This window comes from Eleutherodactylus coqui, chromosome 6 (assembly GCF_035609145.1).
Source record: "Eleutherodactylus coqui strain aEleCoq1 chromosome 6, aEleCoq1.hap1, whole genome shotgun sequence".
Classification (NCBI taxonomy): domain Eukaryota; kingdom Metazoa; phylum Chordata; class Amphibia; order Anura; family Eleutherodactylidae; genus Eleutherodactylus; species Eleutherodactylus coqui.
In genome coordinates, this window is record NC_089842.1 from 224309234 (window position 1) to 224332319 (window position 23086).

Sequence of the window (23086 nt, forward strand, 5' to 3'; positions counted from 1 at the left end):
TTTAGAACGACGGGGGTAAAATCATACGTTGTGATAAGCCCCGCCCCCTGACGTGTTGGCACTTTGCGATACATAAGTGGGTTTTGGGTTGTAGTTTGGGCACTCGGTCCCTAAAAGGTTCGCCATCACTGGCCTAGTACATGTTTGCCCACTTCCAACTTCAATGGAGACTGACTGTAAATGGCTGGCGTGCTCTAGTATTTATGGTTTCAAGCTGTACGTGTCATTGCATACAGTCTATCTATCTATCTATCTATCTATCTATCTATCTATCTATCTATCTATCTATCAGGGTTATTGCATACAGTCTATCTATCTATCTATCTATCTATCTATCTATCTATCTATCTATCTATCTATGACATCAGGAAATGAGAGAATTAGATTTTGTAGGCCGCTGCTTCCCCCTTGCGGGCTGAATAAAATAGCCGTTGGGTGGAACATACAATTTATCCGGCTGCTGTGGCTTCTTAGGAAGATATCCTAGTACTTGTTTACCCACTTCCAACTCCAATGGTAATTGGCTGGCGTGCTCTAGTGGTTCCAAGCTGTACGTGTCATAATAGAGCCTTAATGACATCACAATGCAGCTTTATAGAACATGTTGGGGCATGTTCAAGGGCGTCCGATGTTGATGACATCAGTGATGACATCACAATAGCAGGTGGCTTACTTATTCGATCTACGTGGGGGGGGGGGGGCGTAACTTTCGACGAAGCTCGCGCGCCATTTATCGTAGGATATTTGTACTATGCCTATAATCTTCCCAGGAGTGTACTCAACAACTTCCCAAAGTTTCATGGCGATCGGATGAATGGTGTAGTAGCGCATAAAGGACAAACACGCACGCACGCACACACGCACGCACGCACGCACGCAGACAGACATACATTCAATTTTATATATATAGATGAGTGTGTGGTATTATTTGGAGATAATGCCCCTGGGGGGCATAATCTTTCCCTAGTGCTTTATGAAAATGTAAGTCTTGGTTAGTGTTTAGGATATCTGATCGGAAGATAGATATTGCATCTTTGATTACTTGATGATCTTTGTTATTGAGTAACTCTTGGAGGTCCTGCGATGAAATAAACAGGTTATGGAATAATTTCAGGAATGGCGTATTAGTGAATTTGGAATATTGTTTAATGTAGTTTTTCAAATGCTTCAGCTTGTTTGGCATTACATTTAAGAAAGGGGTGTATCCACTTATATATAGTAAGAATCTACATTTCTTATTTTGCTTATGCCAAATTTTGAAGAGATTGCAACGAGTGGATTGGTGATGTCTCTTAATAGAGGTTTATTGTACTGAGTTAGCCAAGGTAAAGAATGAAGTTTGGTCCCTAGCAAATGGCATTCTAGTTCGTCCCATAATTTGTTAAAGGAAGGGTGAATTAGCTCAATTTTTCAGGCTAGATGGACGGCATAGTAGTAGGATTCGGGGTCAGGCAAGCCGATACCTCCGGAGTGTTTAAGTCTAATTAGAGTTTTATGTTCTACCCTGTGGCTTTTGTTTTGCCAAATGAATCTGGAAATTAGATGCTTCAGTTTGAGAAAAAAAGATTGGGGTATTTCTATGGGAAGCACTTGCAGCAGGTAGAGAATTTTCAGAAGGACTAGCATTTTTATTAAGTTCTTTCTCCCTAGCCAAGATATCTGGAGAGACATCCAAATAGCTATGTCTCTTTCAATTTTGTCTAGCCATGGTGTGAAGTTTAGCTTATATAGATCGGACAGGTCAGGGGAGATCTTGGTTCCTAGATATGTTATGTGGGAGCATGTGTTTTTGAACGGAGATGTTTTAGATAACAGGGACCAGGTTGTTTCATTAATGTTTATGTTGAGGAGTTCTGATTTCAAGAAATTGAGCTTGAAATTAGAGATTTGGCCAAAAAGGTCAAACTCCCTCGGGAGTGGCTTAAGAGAATGCTGTTGGTTGGATAGAAATAGCAATGCATCATCAGCAAAGGATGGTGTCTTAAGGGTTGTTTAAATACAATGATTATCGCTCAAAAAATCTTTTGAGTGATTTTTGAGCGTTAATCGTTGTGTGCTTTTACAGCGCAAGGTGATCGCTCAAACTTGAGCGATCTCCTTGCGCTCCAAGCGGAGGATGCTGAAGACAAGCGGGATGGCCCCGCTTGTCTTCTGCATCCAGCTGTTTTCTGCACGGAGTGCCCGGCTGTTATACACCCAAGCGCTGCGAGCGGAGGATGCTGAGGACAAGCGGGGTGGCCCCGCTTGTCTTCTGCATCCAGCTATTTTCTGCACGGAGTGCCCGGCTTTTATACAGCTGAGTGCTCTGAGCAGAGGATGGAGAAGAAAGCGAGGTGGCCCTGCTTGTATTCTGCATCTAGCGGTTTTCTGCAAGGAGCCCCCGGATGTTATATAGCCGAGTGTTCCGAGCAGAGGATGGAGAAGACAAGCGAGGTGGCTCCACTTGTCTTCTGCATCCAGCTGTTTTCTGCATGGAGCGCCCAGCTGTTATACAGCAAAGGCGCTCCAAGCGGGGTATGAAGAACGCAGCTGGACCGCTCTGTTCTTCATACCCAGCCTGTCTTCAGGGAGTGGGATACAGCTGAAACAATAGTATCAGCTGTATCCCACTGTGAATTCCTGATAACTGATTGCTGATCTTTCCGCATGCTCAAAGATCAGCGATGGCTTAACAAAAACTGCACAATGTCAGTGCACTTAGACACAACGATTATCGCTCAAAAGATGGCTTTGAGCGATTTTTGAGCGAAGATCATTGTGTCTAAATGGGCCTTTATGTTCCGTTTGTCCACACTTCAGACCTGTGATTTGTTGGTTTTGCCTTAATCTTTCTAGGAAAACTCCATTGAGAGAATAAATAGGAGAGGTGAGAGTGGACAGCCTTGTCTTGTACCATTCTTGATGTTAAAGAAAGGGGACAGATGTCCATTGATTTTCATTTTGGCTGAGGGGTTCTGATATAGGGCCATAGTCTTGTCAATGAAGTTATCAGGGAAATTGACTTTTTGTAGGGTCAGTTTAAGAAATAACCAATTTACCCTGTCAAAAGTCTTTTCTGCATCAGTTGTGAGGAGCGCTAAGGGAGTTATGGTGTATTTAGCATGTTGTATGACGTTCAGAAGTCTGGTAGTGTTGTCCTTTGCTTCTCTAAGAGGAGTAAAACCCACTTATTCCCTATTAATTAGGTTTGGAAGAAGAAGCTTAACTTTATGAGCAAGAATTTTAATGTAAAGTTTGATGTCATTATTGATTAATGAAATTGGTCTGTAGCTGCTACAGACAGTGTTGTCTTTCCCTTCCTTGGGGATTAGCGATATGCGGGCCATAAGAGCTTCTTTTGGGAAGTTATTAGTGGCATTGATGTGATTGAGATAATCATGTAAGGCTGGGGTTAGGGTATCTTTGAATGTCTTATAATAGATGGAGCTAAAGCCATCTGGGCCTGGGTTTTTGCCTTTGGAGAGGGAGCTAATAGTGTCCTCTATTTCTTTCAGGGAGATAGGGTTGCTCAGCACTCATTTCTGGGGGACTGTGACCTGTGGGAGGGATTTGGATTTGCCTAGTGTTTTGTGATTCTGAGTTCTCTTGTTTATCTATGTTGTAAAGGTCAGAGTAAGAGGCTCATAATATCTTGGCTATGTTGTCTGTTGTGTGGTGGAGTTGGTAGCTTTTATCTTTAATTCTAGTGATATAGCTCATGGAGTTTTGTTTTTTGATCAATGAATAATTTTTTCTCACATTTTTCTGATAGGGCATAATGCTTAAATTTGGCGTAAAAGAGTTATATTTCTAAGTTTAGGTTAAGCAGTTCCCTCAGTTTGATAAGTAAGTTGAAGAGGTCATGTAGTTGATTTTTTGTGTTGAAGTTCTAGTTTTTTGATTTGTTCAATAAGGTCAGCTTTCTCTATTTCTTTTTTCCTTCTGGAACCTATTTGTATCAGAAGACTTCTAATTACAGCCTTGTGTGCTTCCCACAGGATTGCGGGTTTTGTGGAATAGTGTGCATTATCTTTAAAATATATCTGGATATTATGATTGATTGTGGCTACATCCTCTCTGTTTTAGAGGAGGCTGTCATTAAATATCCAGTTTGTTGGTCATTTTTTGTTGTTGTGAGGGCTCTTTCCAGAGGGAAGGGGGCATGGTCTGAGAAAAGTATTACATCATAAACTGAGCTGAGTAGATGGTGCGGTATATATATGTAGTCTATTCTAGAATATTTTTTATGCACAGGTGAATAGAAGGAGAACCGTTTGTGGAGGGGTTATTTATCCTCCAAAAGTCGACTAGATTTAGCTCAGAGAATAGTTTTTTAATTTTTTTAAGATTTGAATAGGATACAGAAGAAGCACCATTGGATGGGTCAATAGACGGTTCTATGGGCACATTAAAGTCCCCGTCTACAATTAAATGTCCCTCTTTAAATTTTTCTAATTGGTCAAATAGGTTTACTTGGTTATTATTTGGGGCATAGATATTAGCAAATGTGTATATTTTATCGTGCAGTGAGCCTTTGAGAAATATATATCGTCTCTCTGGGTCTGGTTGGACATTGATAAATTGGAATAGTAAATTTTTAATTTAAAATTCTTGCCACACCTCTATGTCGTTTAAGTGGAGCAGAAGCATTCTACCATTTTTGGTGAAGGTTTTGTTTTCGGACAGAGGAGTGTAGCACTTCTTGAAGTGCGTTTCGTGTAGAAACGCTATATCTGTTTTGTTTCCTCCTAAATAGTGAAGGATTTGGGATCTCTTTTGGGGGACATTGATACCTTTGATGTTAAAGGTGGTAATTTGTAGCTTAGACATTAGTTATTTTAGGGTAACATGTATGAAGTATGTTAAAATCTGCAGAGTTCTCTAGGGTGGGGAGGGTAAAATAGGGGTTAACAAAGTAAAACTTGAAGAAACAACAAGATGAAAAACAATTAATAACGTTTTGTGGACGATTTTCACTCATGCTCAGGTTCAAAAGCAAGAAATCAGTTTTTTTTGTTTATTTATTTTTTTTTTTGGGGGGGGGGGGGTGCACAAAGAAGGACCATTTGTGATCTTATAACAACAAACGTTGATGGGATGAACTGATTGAATTAGATTAACTTTGCTCCACTCAGGTTCCCCAGCGGGATCAGAGAAGAACATTTAAAAACTCAGCGTTAAACAGGCAAGTTACATCTGATGACTAACAAGCATCCCATAATTATCTGCTCAGAGCAGAACGAGTTGTTATTGAGGAATGGAATGTCCCATCTACTCAAGTGTTGTCTGATGAAAGGCCTCATCTGAGGGACCTGGTATGGTCCTGCTCCAATCTTCTCACCTTCCTTGGCTTGTTTGGGGTGACCTGGGTCCAGAAATCCGTTTTCGGGAGAGGAGGAAGATCAAGTGATTTCTCTGCGCAAGTCCAATCTGGGATTCGTATGTGTGAGAGGTCTAGCTTGCTTAGAATCAGGGGAAGGTCCTCCAGCGTCTTTATGATCCACGTTCTGTTTGAGCTTGAGATTGCTAGGCCGAAAGGGAACAGCCATTTGTAAGGTAATTCCTTATCTCTCAGTGCTCTTGTAAGGGGTTGTAATTGTCTCATCAGGTCTAGTTAGGGGAGATCTTGGAAGATTTGGATTTCATTGTCATTGTATTCTATTTTTTTGCTGCTCTGGCTTTATACAGGATTTCCTCTTTGGTTTTAAAGCTTTGTAGGCAGCAGTGGACATCCCGCAGTCTGTCAGATTTCACGGACCTAGGCCTTAAAACCCAATGGGCCCTTTCCAGGCCAAGATCCGCATCCTCCTCTCTTTCCAGCAGTTTGTTGAAGATCTGGGAGAGGGCAGTGGGGATCTCTTGGTCAGGGATATTCTCTGGGATTCCTCGTACACGTATATTATTGCGTCTAGAGCGGTTCTCTAGATCGTCTATGCGGATTCTTTGGAGGTACAGTTCTTTATGATTATCGACCAATATTTCTTTGACTTTCTCTGCACGGTTGGTCATCTTTCTGTAAGTTCCTCTTTATGTAATTACTGCAGCCTCTTTTCAGCTCAAAGCCTTTTTCACCTTTCTTCACCTCTATCTCTTTCCTATTCACTGCTGTAAATCTCACAGACAGACTTTCTTTCTTTTATTTATTTATTTAGTTGTTTATTTATTTCATTATTTATATATTTGTTGTTTTTTTCCCTTCTTATCTTCTTCTCTTGGTTTTCCCCCTCTTCTTCTCCTTTGACTTTCTAATATGACCACCAGCCTCTGTGTGTACAGCTGCAGCAGCTCACTGCTTGGGCTGCTGAGTTCAGAAGTGAGAGAGCTGGTGGGTGCTCAAGCAGAGACTGGCCTAACCAAGTGCCGCTTCGCCGGAACAGCTGATGTCCTCCATGTGGCCGTGGGACTCCTCAGCACAGCTGCAGTAGCTAGCTGGAGGTGCCAGCATGCTCAGTAGAGCAGTGGGTCGGGATCTATGTCCATGCCGGGACAGACGAGCAGGACACTACAGGCCAGGGATGCGAAGGCCTCAGCAGGCCCCGCACTCTGCTGCCACGGGAACAGAACCCTCCTGACAGCACTGATGGTAAAGAAGACTGTGGAGAGGTTGGGGGTAGAGATTTGAGTCGGTATGGGCCTGGTATTACTGAGTTAAGTTGCAGGGATCCCAGAGCCCAAAGTCCTTGTGTCCGCTCTCCTCAGTGGCGAGGCCCAGCCCCCAGAAAAGATTTTTATATATATTTCTCAGTTTGATTTGCATTATGATATAAAATAGGTTCCAAGACATAAAAATGAAAATGTGAAGTACAGGAATATTTTTGATTTTTTTTTGGTAATTTTCTATGTTTAGTGTTCTTTTAACACTATGACTGCCATGGGACTAATTAATGACTCCTTTATCAGTTCAAAGGCAATGCAGTAAAACATCACAACAGTTCTAATGTTTTTGGCGCTTTCACACGTCCGAAAAAAGCACTGCGAGGCGCACAAATCTCACACGAATATGTACCCCTCTTTTGAATGAAATCATATGCATGAGTTTTTTGTTTTTGCGATGGGGGAAACAACAGGGAGGAGTTCACTCAATGACGAAAAAAGAGCACAGCAATGCTGATACTACATCCTGCCCTGTCACAAAGAGAAGGGTGGAATCAAAAGCCCCCCATCCAGGTGTGAAATAACAGGCCAATAAATCACCTATCATGACAGTATTTATATGTTTTACAGTCAGCTCTCATCCTAGAAATGACTAACAGGGAGTAATAGATGACACAGCAATATGGGTGAATCTCCTGATATCATGCTTCAAAACGGGAAGTGCTGTTTCTCTTTTCTGACTAACAGCCTGTCTCTTGTGTAAGTGTGGAGCGCTGAAGACAATGTACAGCGTCAGGCAGGGAGCAGGACTCAAGGCGGGCTGCAACGAGAAGCAGAAACCACGAAACCGCACTGTGGTAGAGCCGTGCAATTTAGGCAATGTTAAGAATTTTTATCTTTGCCCTTCTATTTTCTCACTGGTAGATCCACCACCGGTACCTCATGGAGCTGCCGGTGTCACAAGGTTGTAAGAGTGTCGCCCCATAAGAGCAACATACAGCATGTCCTTCCTCATAGCTGCTACCTTACAAGATGGCGAGGCTACCTCTGTGCACCCCGATAGATTCCTCCCTCCCCCTTAAAGGCCACTCTCACAAACGCCACTCAAAATCGCTGCAATTTTACTGCAAATTTGAGCAGCATTTTTGAACACATCACAACATTTGACAGCGCCTTTTAACACACTCCATCATTGTGATGGAGGTGCATTAAAAAGCTCGAAAATAGAACAGACAGCGTTCGAGCGCAGGTCTGCAAGAGCTTTTTAAAACAATGGGAGCATTGTACCGTGATTAGCATGGTCCTCAGGATGTCGTGATAATGGCGGTAAAAAGCAGCGTGTGTGAGAGTGGCCTAAATCCACATACACAATGTATCAATACCAATGGAATAGTGGGAAATGCACACATGTAAGGGAAGCCTGAAAGCCCCCCTTACAATCACCTACTGTAATAATTAAAATAGTAATTATAATAATCATCTTTATATACAGTCGGGCTTTATAATTGTACACTGCGCCTGAGCCTATAATGGATGGTACACCCCAAATGGAAGGCTTCAACTAATGCCACTGTATAGGCATATAGAAAAGAAACTGTATAGACAGAAAAGTAGTTCCTTTTCCTTTAACATGACATCATGGATTTTTGACACCAAACATTTCTCAATTTCCTAAGAACTGTAGCAACAATGTATTTGTAATTTCACGTCCCTAGATACCTGACTTATTGATGCAGCTTTATTTTCAGTATTCTTCACATGTCCCCTCTTTATGAATATTTGTTGTACTGTTGAGTTCTTGAATTAATTGAATTATAAATGAAGAAGCCATATGAAAAAAGCAAAGCCAGTTCTGTTTCACAGTTGGATGAGGCTCAGGTGTTGGAGTATTATGTTCCCTCTGGTGTGCATTTCTGCTAAAAAGTTCCACTTTTGTCTGTTCTGTCCATAGTGCGTTTCCCTGAAGCATTGTGGAACATCCAGGGGGTCTCAGGCAGACTTGAAATGGGACTCAATTTTTTTTATTTATTTATTTTTGGACAGTAGTAGCTTCTCTCGTGGTGTCTATGATGAAAAGGTATCATAACTGCCTATACTTGGCACACGGCTAACTTTGTTATATTATTTAAGCTTATTGAACTGTCTAAGGACTTTTATTGCAGGAAGGAGCTCTGGGGGTTGGGGAAGGCTAGCATCCCTAACAGAGGTGTAACATGAAGCTTCTGGGCCCCAATGCAAAACCTGTAACAGGGCCCCCAACTATAATGCTTTATTCATAGTACTGGGATCCCTATATGGAGAAGGGAAGCCTTATGGGCCCCTAAGGCTCCTGGGCCCGGGTGCAACCGCATCACCTATAGTTACGCCAGTGATCCCTTGGAGAGAAGAGTCTCATTTGTCACCTAAGCCTGGTTTCTACAAGCTTCAAAAGGAACAGCAGATAATCATTTCCCATTTCCTTATAGTGAAGGGGATTACAGGAAATGCTTTTGAGTATTTCTGGTATTTGTCCCCATATTACACCATTTAACAGTCCTAAACAAGGGATTTGCCCAATGAAGCAAGACACCTGAGGCAAAGACTAGAACTAAAAACCATCAGGACTGATCCCATTCTCCGTTTTGTTAAAGGGCAGCTCTGGTGATTTTTTTATTCATTCATTATGCAGATATTCACACTATGTATATAAGTGAGCTAGTGTTACCTTGGTTAGTTATTTCTTTTTGTCTGAAACTCCTGCCAGCTTTTCCTCAGATGATCATGTGAGCTCAATTCTGTCCAGCTCAGATCTACTTGGGTTTATATTTTCAGTTTCTAGTCAGCTTCTCAGTCTATGTAATGTTAGAACCACAGAAACTGCATGGAGGGGGACAGAGACACTGCTGTCATAGTTATTGATGATGATCACACAGCTCCTGTCACACTGTTATAATAGAGGAGTTCAGCGTACAGGATGTCATCTGCATGTAGGAAAGCAGACAGTTGCGAAAAGGTCAGGGGTCTCAGACTAATTACAACAGCAATAGCCACTAGACTGAAGCTATTGATGAGTGAATTGGGTTGAATTCCCGGCTGTCTCACAGCAAGCAATTATTTTTCACTGGCAATTAATATGTCTAGTAACAAGTAAATACTGTGTGTACTTACCTGCCAGGATGATGGCCTACTAACCAGTTAGCAACCCTAGCGTCACCGCTTTGAGGTGCAGCTCAAGTCGCCTCATGTTAGGGGCACCTCAGCATACAGGAACTGTCTACCCCTCGCGTGTCCTCTTGCATTACAGGTTTGAGCCAGTCTATGCCATATGAACTGATATTTCTCTTTTTTACTCCTTTTATTTTCCTGTCTTGTAAAAACTGTATATTCCTTCCTTGGTATATTATCCATTTTTTAAATCAGATCATTTTTATTGGAGTTCTATTTTAAATACAATTACCCCTTGAGTTCTATGCATTTATATATGCGTAAGAATAATACAATTAATCATAACCATACTTAGGCAAATCATAATAATGGTTCTAAAGCTTCTCTGGAGTTCTCCTGCTCAGGTGGTGGGGATTGTGCTGGCTGGGCATGTGTGTCTCTAGTCAGCCAATCGCTCTAGGTAAATACACATAAAGCTATCTTTCCAGATGTGGGTGTGGTCAGCTTTCTCTGTTCTCATTCTCTCCCCTGGTGTTGTGTGAGCAGATTCTATGTGTGGAGGCTGCAAGAAAGCTTTGTATTTTGTCTTGTGATTTTGTTTGGTTATGTTGCTGGACTCCTGGTTAGTGTAGGGTCTAGCAGACAGGGCCCGCTAGCTTCCATATTTTGATCAAAATGTCAACTGGCATTTATAGCATTTACATCTGCCACTAGTTTTTGTGTATTGGCTGCTGTATGGTGTAATTATGGTTCTGCGTGTCTTCGTACTCTATCCAGTTGTCCCTGTCAGTGCTGGCATGTGTATGTGTCCCATCCAGGGTGCGTGGGTTCCTTGGGACAGCAATGGCCCAGATCCGAAGACCGCTTGGCTGCCCTTTATTGGGGTGTTGGCCCCGCTCAGGTAGGTCTGTGTCACTTACCCTAGTAGAAGATAGGAAGAGGTGCTAATCTGTGGTAGTTTCACCAGGTGTTCCCTATCAATTTGGGTCACGTCCCTGAGGGCCCAGTGCGCACTTGCCCATACGAACATAACAAAAATATTTAGAAACATACAAAAAGAAAAGAAAAAAAAAATACCCTAACTGTTTTCCACCTTCTCACCTCTCTCCCTCACCCCCTCCAAATCCCATTATTCTATGATACCTTAGTATCTTGAAGCGGCAAAGAGAACCTTTATTCTGGAATTTTTTTTTCACTGGGAAGTTTACATAAAACAAAACGTTTATTGCACAAACATATAAAATAAGGGGCTAGTAATATCAAGTCAAAAATCACTGAAAAAGCTGTTTATCAGCAAATAGTAGGTCGGCCATGACTATGCATAGTTTGGTATCTTTAGGACCACAGACCCAAAAATTACCCAACAACCTCAGCATGTAAATCAATATACAAGCTGAAGTTGAGAAAATGGTCCATAGGAGTAGAATTTTTCCCCAAACTGAGAATAGGTGTTTTGTTCTTTTCCTCTCCTACATACACAGAGTGATAGACATGAATGGGGGCTAGCCTCCAATAATTAAATTACATTTGCTGGGACCTTAAATAGGTCACACAAAAAAATATCCATCAGCAACTGTTTAAAAAGACTCAAGAGATTATCTCAGCACTCAATGTAAACTATCCATCATATATATCAGACCATTTTCACCAAATATCCTTTTTTAAGTATTTTTTGTAAGCACTGCAATTTTTATAAGAAATTAACCTTTATTAGTCAGCCCTTGTTCCTCTTTAGAGAACCCATAGACCATGATAAGTGGTCATCTTGACTGTTGTATCCAAGTAAATAGAATCCAGGTGGCTGACCGGCTTTGCAGCAAAAAGGTCAATGGTGGCAGTGAGGATTTTTGAAGCATGCAGGACTGTATTGGGAAGTGATTTATGTTCTTTTTTGAAATGAGTGCAGGATTGAAGGAGTGGCCCTTCGCAGACCAGACTTTTTAAAAGTCTCGTAGATCATTTTTATTGGATAATCGTTACAAAACACTCACACTAGGGCTAGACAACTGTGGCGTGAAGCCCATGCACACATATATAGACTGAACATAACAAAGAACTTAGACCTAGTTACAGGAGAGGAATACTCTCAAGTCAGGTCATAAGAGAATAACCCTGTATATTGGGTTTTGATGGAGTAACCCAATCTACACCATATGTCCGTGAATTAGACAATGAGTATGGTTGTAATAGTATTGACTCGGTTAGTCGGTGATAGATGGGTGTTATTCATGTAATATAGACTTTTCTGCACTCTCTGAATTGCCAGGGTTAAAGGAGCAGAAGTAAGTCAGCCCTATGGTCATCTCCTGTGTCACATGTCGTAAGTCCTGTTGTCTGTGAATCATACCCTTTACATTATTGCAATTAGGAAATCTGAGGGACATAAATAAGAAAGATTAAGTCTCCTTTTGTTTCATAAAACAATTACAAAACAAAAGTTATTGTTGTGAAAAGATGTGCAACAAACAAACCAAACACAGCAGGCCTTCAACCTGGGATGAATACCAGGATATCCAAAGGTATTGCAATTTTTTGTTGCATGATTATTGCATTTTTCAGTTTATTGGTTTGGGGTTAGAGAATAAGCATATAAAAGAGGTGTTTTCTAGAAAAAATGAAAAATAACAGCCAAGTAAAAAAAAACATATAAAGTGATAACACAACCGTTGTATGTTTCCTGTATGCAGCAATCCTCTGAAAAATTTGAAAGGTTCAATTCTTCAATTGCCTATACACCGGAAATAACTGCTGTCTGTAAGCGTTTTTAGCTGGTATACACATTACAGTAACGGTGACTGAACATGCTTATTTTGAAGTAAGAGTTTCCTCTTGGGCATCCATGTTTATGACAGAGTCAGAGAAGGTTTTGCATGCAGTTCTGCTGCTGAATAGTGCCAAAAATTAGCTGTCCATTTTCTTTATCTTGGACCCCATGGTGTTATTGGTAACTTCACCTCAGAGGAAATATTACATACTTTAGTATGGGACTTCCAACTGCTTGACCAGATGATTGCCAAATGTATTAATGGAGCAATAAATGGCATCAGGCTTTTGTACGGGGTGGAAAAGTGGCGTATGGGTCTCATGTGATTCAAACAAGAGTACAGACTAACTGCTCTGCTGCTTAGTCTGCCCCTAACCTACTGTAAGTCATTGTGGGTTCTGCAAGGTGCAAAATAATATGGGATCTGTAGATCACTTTATCATCAGGTTGGTAACAGCATAGTTACATTGTGCATAAGGCTTAATGACCACCAAATCCATCAAGCTCAACTTATTATCATACAATGTTGACCCATAAGAACACAAAACAACCCCTACAAGCTAGTTTCCAATGGTCTCAGTAAGAAAATAGATTTCTGTGCTGACCAGTGATACACTTGTGCATCATATAGAGAATTTACAGATATTATCTATTGTATTGTACTCTTCATGGTCCCATTTGGAGATGATTTCATCTGTTGGAGCTGATATTCTGATAGATGTCGGTTGAGGTGTCAGATGTCCCTTGAGAACTCTTGACTTGTCCATTAGCCTTGGACTTTTTTACTTTGGCATATACAACATTCTAGTGCAAAGATAAAATACATTTATTAGACAATTGAGCTACACATAGGTCTCTGAGAATAGAACTACTACATTAATGGTGGAGACCTGTGTTGTTTGGTGGAAATCTATGTGTAACATAAAATGTTTACTATAAGAAGCATATGAAAGCTCCTCTTGGGCCTCACCATAACTGCCATCCCAATGGGGAATTCTATCTTCAGTTGTCCAATGACAAGCTATTAATGCATATTCTGATATCTGTTATTCAGACATGTATTGCATGACATTTATGGAGGTTCATGAGCTGGAACCAGCAATAATTTACAGTATGATAGGTGTGAAGTGCTTGGTAAAGAGCTTGACCACAATCAGGACTGAACAGAATTTTCCATGGCTGATAATCTCTTGATGCTGCCTCTGTTTTAATAAATATAATTGATTTTATTGGAATAGTGTTGGATATAAAGTGGTTTTCTGAGCACCCAAAAATTACTGGCAATACGGGGGACACATAGGGTATTAAAAAAGCCACAACACTCACCTCCTGCTGAGCGCTTCTTCTATTTACATTGGTTGCAGCGGCGATGTGGATTGTTTACCCACTTGTGTACTGCAGCCAATGGGAGACCAGAAGGGACGTTATCAGTAATGTCCTGTAAGTCTGATTAAGCGCTTCTAGATTAGAAGCCCACATGATATGTTTACAAGATGTCACCAGGCCTTCTGCCCGGGTGATGTCACCTGTCAGATGCTGTGGCAGCAAACTGTCGAAGTGGCAGTCTGGCATCACAGTCAGTATATTACTTTTCTATAGTTTTGGGCACAGGGGACCTAAAATTATATAAAAGAAATAACTCTGAATAATCCTTTTGCTTTGAAAACAATAGTTTTTCCAAGTCCAAGAGTTTCTAATTTGTACATGTTCAAGCATGAGACCTCATGTCATCCTAAAAATTAGTCTGATCTCAGCTCATGGACCTCCCCCTATGTAATAACATGTCTACATGACATGTAAATAGATAATAAAGCACATAATTTACAATAACTTCATAAATTCCTACCATTGTATGAAATAACGCTATAAAATGTCAGTGAAAAAGGACAAATCAACCCAAAAATCACTGCCAGCACCCATATTTACAGATTTACCAAATATATTTACCAAATATATTGTAAGTAAGGCCCCCTTCTGTGATTTTTTTTTTAGTTGATTTGTCCTTTTTTTAGTGTTATGTTTGTTAATGTTATTGTAGAGACTCGCAAGATAACGAAACCCCTTGACGTCGGTTGCAAGCTTAAGTATTTTGACCATTTATCACTATTTTTGCAGTAAGCACTCTGGCTTTCGAATGCTGGGGGAGCCCAGAGTGTTGGTGCCTATGTGGTTCACTTGAGAGGTGCAGGCAGTATGCTGGGCTGAATCGTATGGGTTGTTATTAATAGGCTGTAAGCTTGCATGTTGCACCTGTATCAGGGGGAATGAAGCTCTTTGTATGCCTGTGCAAGTATACTAAACAGTCACTTACCTCGATATGTGGGGTGTGTGTGAGTGATTGGTTATAGAATCATAGTATGGTAGAGTTGGATGGGACCTCTATGGTCATCGGGTCCAACCCCCTGCTCAATGCAGGATTTACTAAATCATCCCAGACAGATATTTGTCCAGCCTTTGAACACTTCCATTGAAGGAGAACTCATCACCTCCCATGGTAACATGTTCCACTCATTGATCACCCTCACTATCAGAAATTTTTTTCCAATATCTCATTTGTGTCTTCTCCCTTTCAGTTTCATCCCATTGCTTCTAGTATTTCCTTGTGCAGATGAGAATAGGGCTGATCCCTCTGCAATGTGACAGCCCTTATGATATTTGTAGACAGCTATTAAGTCTCCTCTCAGCCTTCTTTTTTGCAAGCTAAACATTCCCAGATCCTTTAATCGTTCTTCATTTGACATGATTAGCAGACCGCTCACCATCTTGGTAACTCTTCTCTAAAGTTGCTCTAGTTTGTCTATGTCTTTTTTAAAGTGGGGTGCCCAGAACTAGAGACAGTATTCCAGATGTGGTCTGACTAAGGAAGAGTAGAGGGGGATAATTACCTCACATAATCTAGACTCTATGCTTCTCTTAATGCATCCCAGAATTGTGTTCTCTCTTGCTGCTACATCACATTGTTGACTCATGTTCAGTCTGTGATCTATTAGTATACCAAAGTATTTTTCACATTTGCTGCTGCTTAGCTCAATTCCTCCCATTCTGTATGTGCTTTTTTCATTTTTTTTGCCCAGATGTAGGACTTTGCATTTCTCCTTGTTAAATACCATTCTGTTAGTTGCCGCCCACTGTGCAAGCTTTTCTAGATCTTTTTAAATGCTCTCTCTCTCTCTTCCCTAGTGTTAGCTATCCCTCCTAGCTTTGTGTTGTTGGAAAATTTGATCAGTTTCCCATCAATTCCCTTCTCCAGATTATTTATAAAAATGTTGAACAACACTGGGGCTGGGACGGAGCCTTGTGGTACCCCACTTGATACATTCTTCCACTTGGATGTGCAGTCATTTATGACCACTCTTTGAGTACGATCCCTCTGCCAGTTGTGAATCCACCTAACAGTTGCCTTGTCAGTCCCATATTTGGTCATTTTTTTCAATAAGTATGGTATGAGATACTTTGTCAAATGTTTACTAAGGTCAAGATAAACTATATCCACCATATTTCCCTGATCAACCCAGTCTGTGATACTGTCATAGAAGGAAATTAGATTCGTCTGGCATGACTTGTTTGTTACAAACCCATGCTGGCTCTGGTTAATTACTCCATTTTTATGCAAATACTTGCATACATGCTGTTTAATAATTTGTTCAATGATCTTTCCTTGTATAGAAGTCAGGCTCACAGGCCTGTAGTTTCCTGGATCCACCTTCTTCCCTTTTTTGAAGATAGGGACATTTGCCCTTTTCCAATCTTCTGGGACTTCGCCTGTTCTCCAGGAATTTTCAAAGATTATGGCGAGTGGTTCAGCAATTACCTCCGCTGCTTCCTTTAGTATCCTAGGATGTAATTCATCTGGACCTTCAGACTTCAATTCAGTTAAGTTAGCTAAGTGTTCCCTCACCATCTCTCTGCTTACAGATAGCCTGCATTCTTTTATTCCCCCAATTCTTTTATATTATCAGTATCTTGTACCTGCGCAATGGTCTTCCATATAGCAATTTGCTTGTCTGCATTCTGCTGAGAAGTGGTGTATACTGGCCCTTGTGTATGAATATATTAGTAAGTACAATGATAAAATGTGTGTCTTAAAGTAACATAACATAGTATGTAAGGTGGAAAATAGACACAGATTTCCATCTTTTTTTTTTTCATCTGGAAGGCCATAAAATGCATTGACTCCTAAGCTTTTCTGAAGCTAGCTACAGTATGTGGAGACCTACTGTATGTCATCCAAGGAAAAACTATTAAATATCTGTATAGGGTATTTGGAGCTCTCCATAAAAAATAAACTGCCCACTTAAAATACATATTAAGAAAGTAATCACAACATTTTTAACTCATTAACCTAAAAATGTTTGAATGGTAGACATTCCCATTAAGCCATCTAGAATACTTAATATAGATATTTCTCAAGTTAAGTAATTTGTAGTACTTACAGATTCATTGTCTTTTGGCAACTGACCTAGAAAATGGACAAAAAAACTTTTACAAGGACTTTTTCAAGAATGTAGGTACTTTAGTCAACTGGACATATCTGACATGCATAGGATTACATACATAGGAGTACATATATGTTCCTACATGTATAGCCACTGCAAAATGAGAAGATGATGATCAGGTTTAGTGATCTTTAGTAGTTATTCTCAGTTTATATGAGGCATAATAGATACACGCTAACCAAGATAACAATAATATTATTGAATGTATAAAATGAGAATGGGAAAATGTTGGGGAGATCTTTAGGTTACGTACTAGTAGTTAGTGTACAGTCCTGCTCTCTGCCTGGAACAGCAAATGCAAAAATATCAAAGTGAGCATCAGCATACATTTACCTGTATACTCTAATTGTAAAGGGAGAACCCTTTAAAAAAAGACTAAGCCAAATTTTAAAGATCCTTGGTATAGGGCTAGTTGCACCAAAGTTTTGATCAGCATCCGACAAGAAGCAATCACCAATCAAGAAGAAAAACATTTTACCAACGCAATTTTGGCTTGTGATTGGGCTTCAGATCTTAGATCAATTTGATCGCCTGATTTTGGAGGACTTGTTAATTGAAGTGCAACTCGCAACATTCAACATGGCAGACGTGACTAATAGACTTTTCCTAGGTGTTAAAATTTCATCCACGTTTGCTGCTGGTAGCAGCCATGTTTTTACTAGCACTATGAACGATGAGAAGATCGCCATGAATGTAGAGAAGATTACTTGACAACAGTCACCAATCACTATTGCAACACATTTCTTTTAGGTTGAACCATTGATCACAGATCACTTGAACTTGCAAGGGTGAGTCAAAAAGTATCCGCATTCCAGTTCTATTAAAACTTATGTTGGCCGCACTGTCTAATCAACACTTTCTGTTGTAAGTCGCTATCACCCCATTCACTGCTGTGCAGGTTTGAACATATTACATCAGGTAATTTGTGACTACAGTGTAAGAAAAAAATGACTGCCCCACTTGTGATTTGCACGAAAGAACAGCGTGCAACGATTTGTTTTTTATGGTCTGAGGTTGTGTATAGTGCCGATACTTATTGAAGACTTTGTGCACAGTATGGAGAAAGTGTTTTGTCTTAAAGAAGTGTGTATGAATGGATAAAGAAGTTCAATGAAGGTTGCACAAGTGTTAGCCATGAAGAAGGAGCTAGAGCATTATCAGAAAAATGGTTCAAAGATCAACTGTGCTCTGTACAGTGAGATGCTCACTATAGAGCTGAAGCCTAAAATTCAAACAAAGCCTAGAGGACTGCTATCAAGGGGTGTTGTGTTCTTGCATGACGCACACCACAACCATGTCTGCACACTGCTACCATCTGTCAACACTCTCCAAATACATTGTTTTGAGGTGTTAAAGCATGATGATCTTGTCCCATCGGACTATCACCTGTTTCGTCCCTTGAAAAAATCTAAGCTGGCAAAGATTTACATCTGATGAAAAGGTGAAGACAGCGTTGCTTTTGTGGTTTGCGGCTCAGCCTAAAACAATTTTCAATCCCTTTTTATTTCATTTTTCGTCTTTCCTCCCCACTTAAAAAAAATTATAACTCTTTTATTTATCCATCAACGTAGAGGGCTTGTTTTTAATGGAACATGTTATATTTTTCAATTGTACTGTTTATTGTACCATATATAATGTACTGAAGAACTTTTAAAAAATTCTAAGTGGAGTGAATTGGAGAAAAAAAGAAATTCCGCCAAATTTAGGTGAGGGGAGGGTCTTATTTCTTTCTTTTTTTTTTTTTTTTGCTTTCCAATCAAATTTTATTGCAGAATCTTTGTGAATTTATTTCTGCCCTAAGGAACTCGTATGGTCACATAGATGTAAAATTGACAGCACCTAATAAATAAGCAATAGTTTAAGACACACAACAATTGTTTAACCATTTAATTTGTGTGATGGAGCTACACACACTAAAAAATAAAAATAAAAAAAAGACGACAAGTAGTAAATTGCCTTGTTTGGCTGTCTCCATAACTCCCATGGATCTCTCGAAGGGGGGGGGGGGGGTGTCTTATTTCTACGTACAAACTGCAGCTAACATTATATGATTATTTTATTTTATTTTATTTTATTTATATCTAAATATATATATTTTGCTGCACTACTCTTAAAATATAAAATATCTTCCGAAAAAAAATGTAATTTATTTTCTGTCTGCCATAACTTTTTTTATTTTAATGTCAACATAGTTGTGTTTGTGTTTGTAGTTTCTATTGGTACCATTGTGAATTGCATATGACTTTTTGTTAACCTTTTATTACATTTTTTCTTCGATACTGGGGGGACCAAAAAAAGCTCAATTCTGGCGTTAATTTTGTTTTTCTCACGACATTTACTGTGTGGGGTAAATAATTTGTTACTTTGATAGATTGGACATTTATAGATGCGGCGATACCAAATATGCTTTGGAAATTTTTTATTTAGCTTTTTTTATTATAAATATGACAAAGGTTTTTTTTTTTTTAACTTGTATTTCCTTTCATATTTTTTAAATAATTATTGAAACAGGAAATCTGTCAAGCCACCCCACAGGCATGCCCTGATAGGCAATCTGCAATGGCAGCCCTGGGGTCTTTTAGAAGGTCCCCGCTGCCATGGCAACCGAATGGCACCTCACAATCTCATCACAGAGGGCCAGTCAAGACCCCTGAACATGGATCTAGGCATTAAAATGCTGTTGTCAGAATTTATTTCAGCATTAAAGGGTTAACAGCTGCAATCGACATCCATAGGAACCCCAGTTACAGGGGAAACATCCCCCATGTAATGACAATAGTCACTGGCAGAGTAAATCAGGGCTTGCAGCTTTGCTGTGACAGGGGGCACCCGGTAGTCACGTGATTGCTGGGTTGCATAGCAGAACTAACACTTCCAATTTCACTTTTAAGTATACCACGTCTCCCTTCTCCTCTGGGTCTTTGGCTTTGTCTGATGGCTAAGGACATGAGCTGCTCCTGCTTGATTGCAGTAGCAGAGGCTTTAATCCTGTGTTGCATTTTTGCTATGGGCAGGGATTAAACCCAGGACAAAGCACTGTATATTTACTGCGCTTGGTCCTTATGCGGTTAAAATAAATTCTACAGCCAGAGTGCAAATAATTTTTGACTCGCCCTTGCAGTTTTGTAAATCTTAGATTTAAAAAATTTTAGTGCAACATATTTTGCTTAAACCTCCTTCAATAGCTTATCACAGTTTAGCTGAACCGGGATCAACATCATGGTTGGTGCAAGTGGCCCCTAGACATACAGTAAAATACAGTGAAGCCTCTATTAGTTTTTAATACCCATCTGGACATGTTTAGGACTAGAGATGAGCGAACGTACTCGGTAAGGCCGATTTTGCAATCGAGCACTTCGATTTTCGAGTACTTCACTACTCGGGTGAAAAGATTCGGGGGCGCCGTGGGTGAGCAGAGGGGAATGGAGGGGAGAGGGGGAGAGGGGGAGAGAGAGAGCTCCCACCAGTTCCGCGCTGCTACCCCCCGCTCCTCCACGCCACGCCCCGGCGACCCCCGAATCTTTTCACCCGAGTAGTGAAGTACTCGAAAATCGCGGTGCTTGATTGCGAAATCGGCCTTACCGAGTACGTTCGCTCATCTCTATTTAGGACATGTTTATCTCAAGCAGCATATCAACAAGATGGATGGGGGAGGTAATAGATGGAGATGTGTTGAAAATACTTACTTTGCGGCCTACTAGACATGGCAAGGACTGCGTAACTGACTTCACCTTCAGGGGAGTAATCATGGTCAGCGTCTGAAACAGAAGCAGCTCAGTAAATATTGACACAGTCATAATGATTAGTTGGTCCATAATGAACAATTCTATTAGTTGTTTAGGTGGTATTTTAACATGATGAAAGTTTCTTGAGTTGGACGCATCGTTGACTTCTCTCAGCCTCCAATACAATAAAGGACATTACAAATATCAATGTAAACATTTTTGATACAGAAAAAGTCACGTGTTGTTTTGGAATATCTTAAATGCACTATTGCTAATGAAAATTTAGTATGTCACTAAATGTGTCTGCTCAAGGTCTGTAGGTCTATGAAATAGTCATCTAAACTCCAAAGCCTGTGGACATATCTTAGCATATAATAAATGGCTTCTAATAACAAGCAGTCTAGTGAACATTATGGTAATGAAAAAATGATAAATATGGTGGAATTTCCTATTACCTGTTGGTGGCTGCGGGTTATTATTGGATGATCGGCGTTGATAGTATATACACAAGACAATCGAGATGATGACGATGATTAGTAACAGCCCCAAACTTACTAATAGTATGGTCGTTAGAGAAGAATCATTTTGCCCTATGGAGAAACACGATGCATTGTTAGATAATACTCATAGGTTGACATAGGTGACCAGGACAGGATGATAGTCTCTGCTTACCTTCTATGGGAAGTTCCTGACTCCTCTTCTTTACTCTGCCGGTTGATGTTTGTATCTCACATGTATATGTCCCAACATTTTTCTCTTGATTGAATTGCACTTCATATTTATTAGAAGAGTTGAATCCCTGAATCTTTACATCATTTCTGTAGAAGGCGTACCGCAGTTTTGTAGCATTTTGTTTATGTTTGGTAAGATTTGTTTCACAAGTTAATGTCATGTTGTCCCCCTCATTGACCAACTCTGGAAATACTTTCAATTTTGGGGCAGAGAGCTCTGGAAAAGAAAGAAATAGTTCAAAAATTAATATTTAAAGAAATTCACAATAGAAAGAAGAAGGCTTGTAGATAAATGGATACAATGACTTTTTTTTTTACGAATACTGTATAACAGTTAGATGCAAATGTAGACAGGCATCCTTAAAATGACAGATTTTTCGCTGAATGATAAATTTGTCAAATTTTAAGTCTGTCTTGTCTAACTTAGACTAACTATTAGTTGGCTTAGTTTTGTGCAATTTTGACCCTCTGCTTTTTCAAGCAAGTAAAAAAGTTTTGTGGTGTAATTTGCACCATAGAATTGTCATAGTTTGAATAGTAAATATGCCCCAATGTGTTTTACTTTATTTTGATATTTGTAATGACACCAGTTGGATACAAGACAACAGAAGTAGACTTCACTTACAGCAGTCACATTTCCATAGCATTAATGGTGCCTTCCAGTACTTAGATTACCCAGGACAAGGGTGAGTCAAAAAGTATCTATTAGTTCTATTAAATCTTATGTTGGCCGCACTGCCTTATCAACACTTTCTGTTGTAAGTCGCTATCTCCCCACTCACTGCTGTGCAGGTTTGAATGTATTACATCAGTTAATTTGTGACTACGGTGCAAGAAAAAATGTCTGCCTGACTTGTGATTTGCACGAAAGAAGAACAGTCGTGCTCAATATGTAACAGCACTATGACTCAGAGACTAGAAAACCAAACAGAGAAGAGCTAAACTGAAGCCCCATTTACACAGGACAAATGTCGGGCAAACAATGCCTGACACTCGTCCCTGTGTCTCCACGCTCCCGTGCTCCTGCACAGGAGCTAGCAGAGCAGGCTGGTTCACAGAGCGGCCAGCAGGGGGGCAGGGCAGTGCAGGAGATTTCTCTCCTCTCGCTCCCCTGCCCCCCCCTCCATTCGCCTAACACAGCAGCCGTTCACTATTGCACAGTGGCTGTTTAAACTGCATGTTGACTCTATGATGTATTAGTATACCCAAGTCTTTTTCACATTTGCTGCTACTTGGTCCAATTTCTCCCATTCTGTATGTGCTTTCTTCCCCAGATGTAGGACTTTGCATTTCTCCTTGTTAAATACCATTCTGTTAGTCGTTGACCACTGTGCAAAGTTTCCTAGATCCTTTAGAATACTCTCTCTCTCTTCCCTAGTATTAGCTATCCCTCCTAGCTTTGTGCTGTCAGCAAATTTGATCAATTCACTCCTCTAGATCATTTATAAAAATGTTGAACAACACTGGGCCTAGGACAGAGCCTTGTGGTCCCCACTTAATACATTCTTCCACTTGGCTGTGCAGCCATTTATGACCACTCTTTGAGTACAATCACTCAGCCAGTTGTGAATCCACCTAACAGTTGCCTTGTCAGTCCCATATTTGGTCATTTTTTTCTATAAGTATGGTATGGGATACTTTGTCAAATGCTTT

General features: G+C 40.2%; 1 protein-coding gene across 1 annotated transcript in view; it reads right to left on the bottom strand.

Moving 5' to 3' along the window:
- Window positions 1-10956: 10956 nt before the first annotated feature.
- LOC136571849 (Fc receptor-like protein 5) overlaps window positions 10957-23086 on the bottom strand; it is a 176070-nt gene continuing 163940 nt past the window's right edge. The window contains exons 7-11 of the mRNA XM_066572470.1: window positions 21375-21650; window positions 21158-21292; window positions 20664-20735; window positions 16915-16940; window positions 10957-13285 (exon numbers count right to left, since the gene is read on the bottom strand). Of these exons, the coding sequence (XP_066428567.1) occupies window positions 13172-13285; window positions 16915-16940; window positions 20664-20735; window positions 21158-21292; window positions 21375-21650 (623 nt within the window). The 3' untranslated portion in view covers window positions 10957-13171. The remainder of the gene's footprint in view (window positions 13286-16914; window positions 16941-20663; window positions 20736-21157; window positions 21293-21374; window positions 21651-23086) is intronic.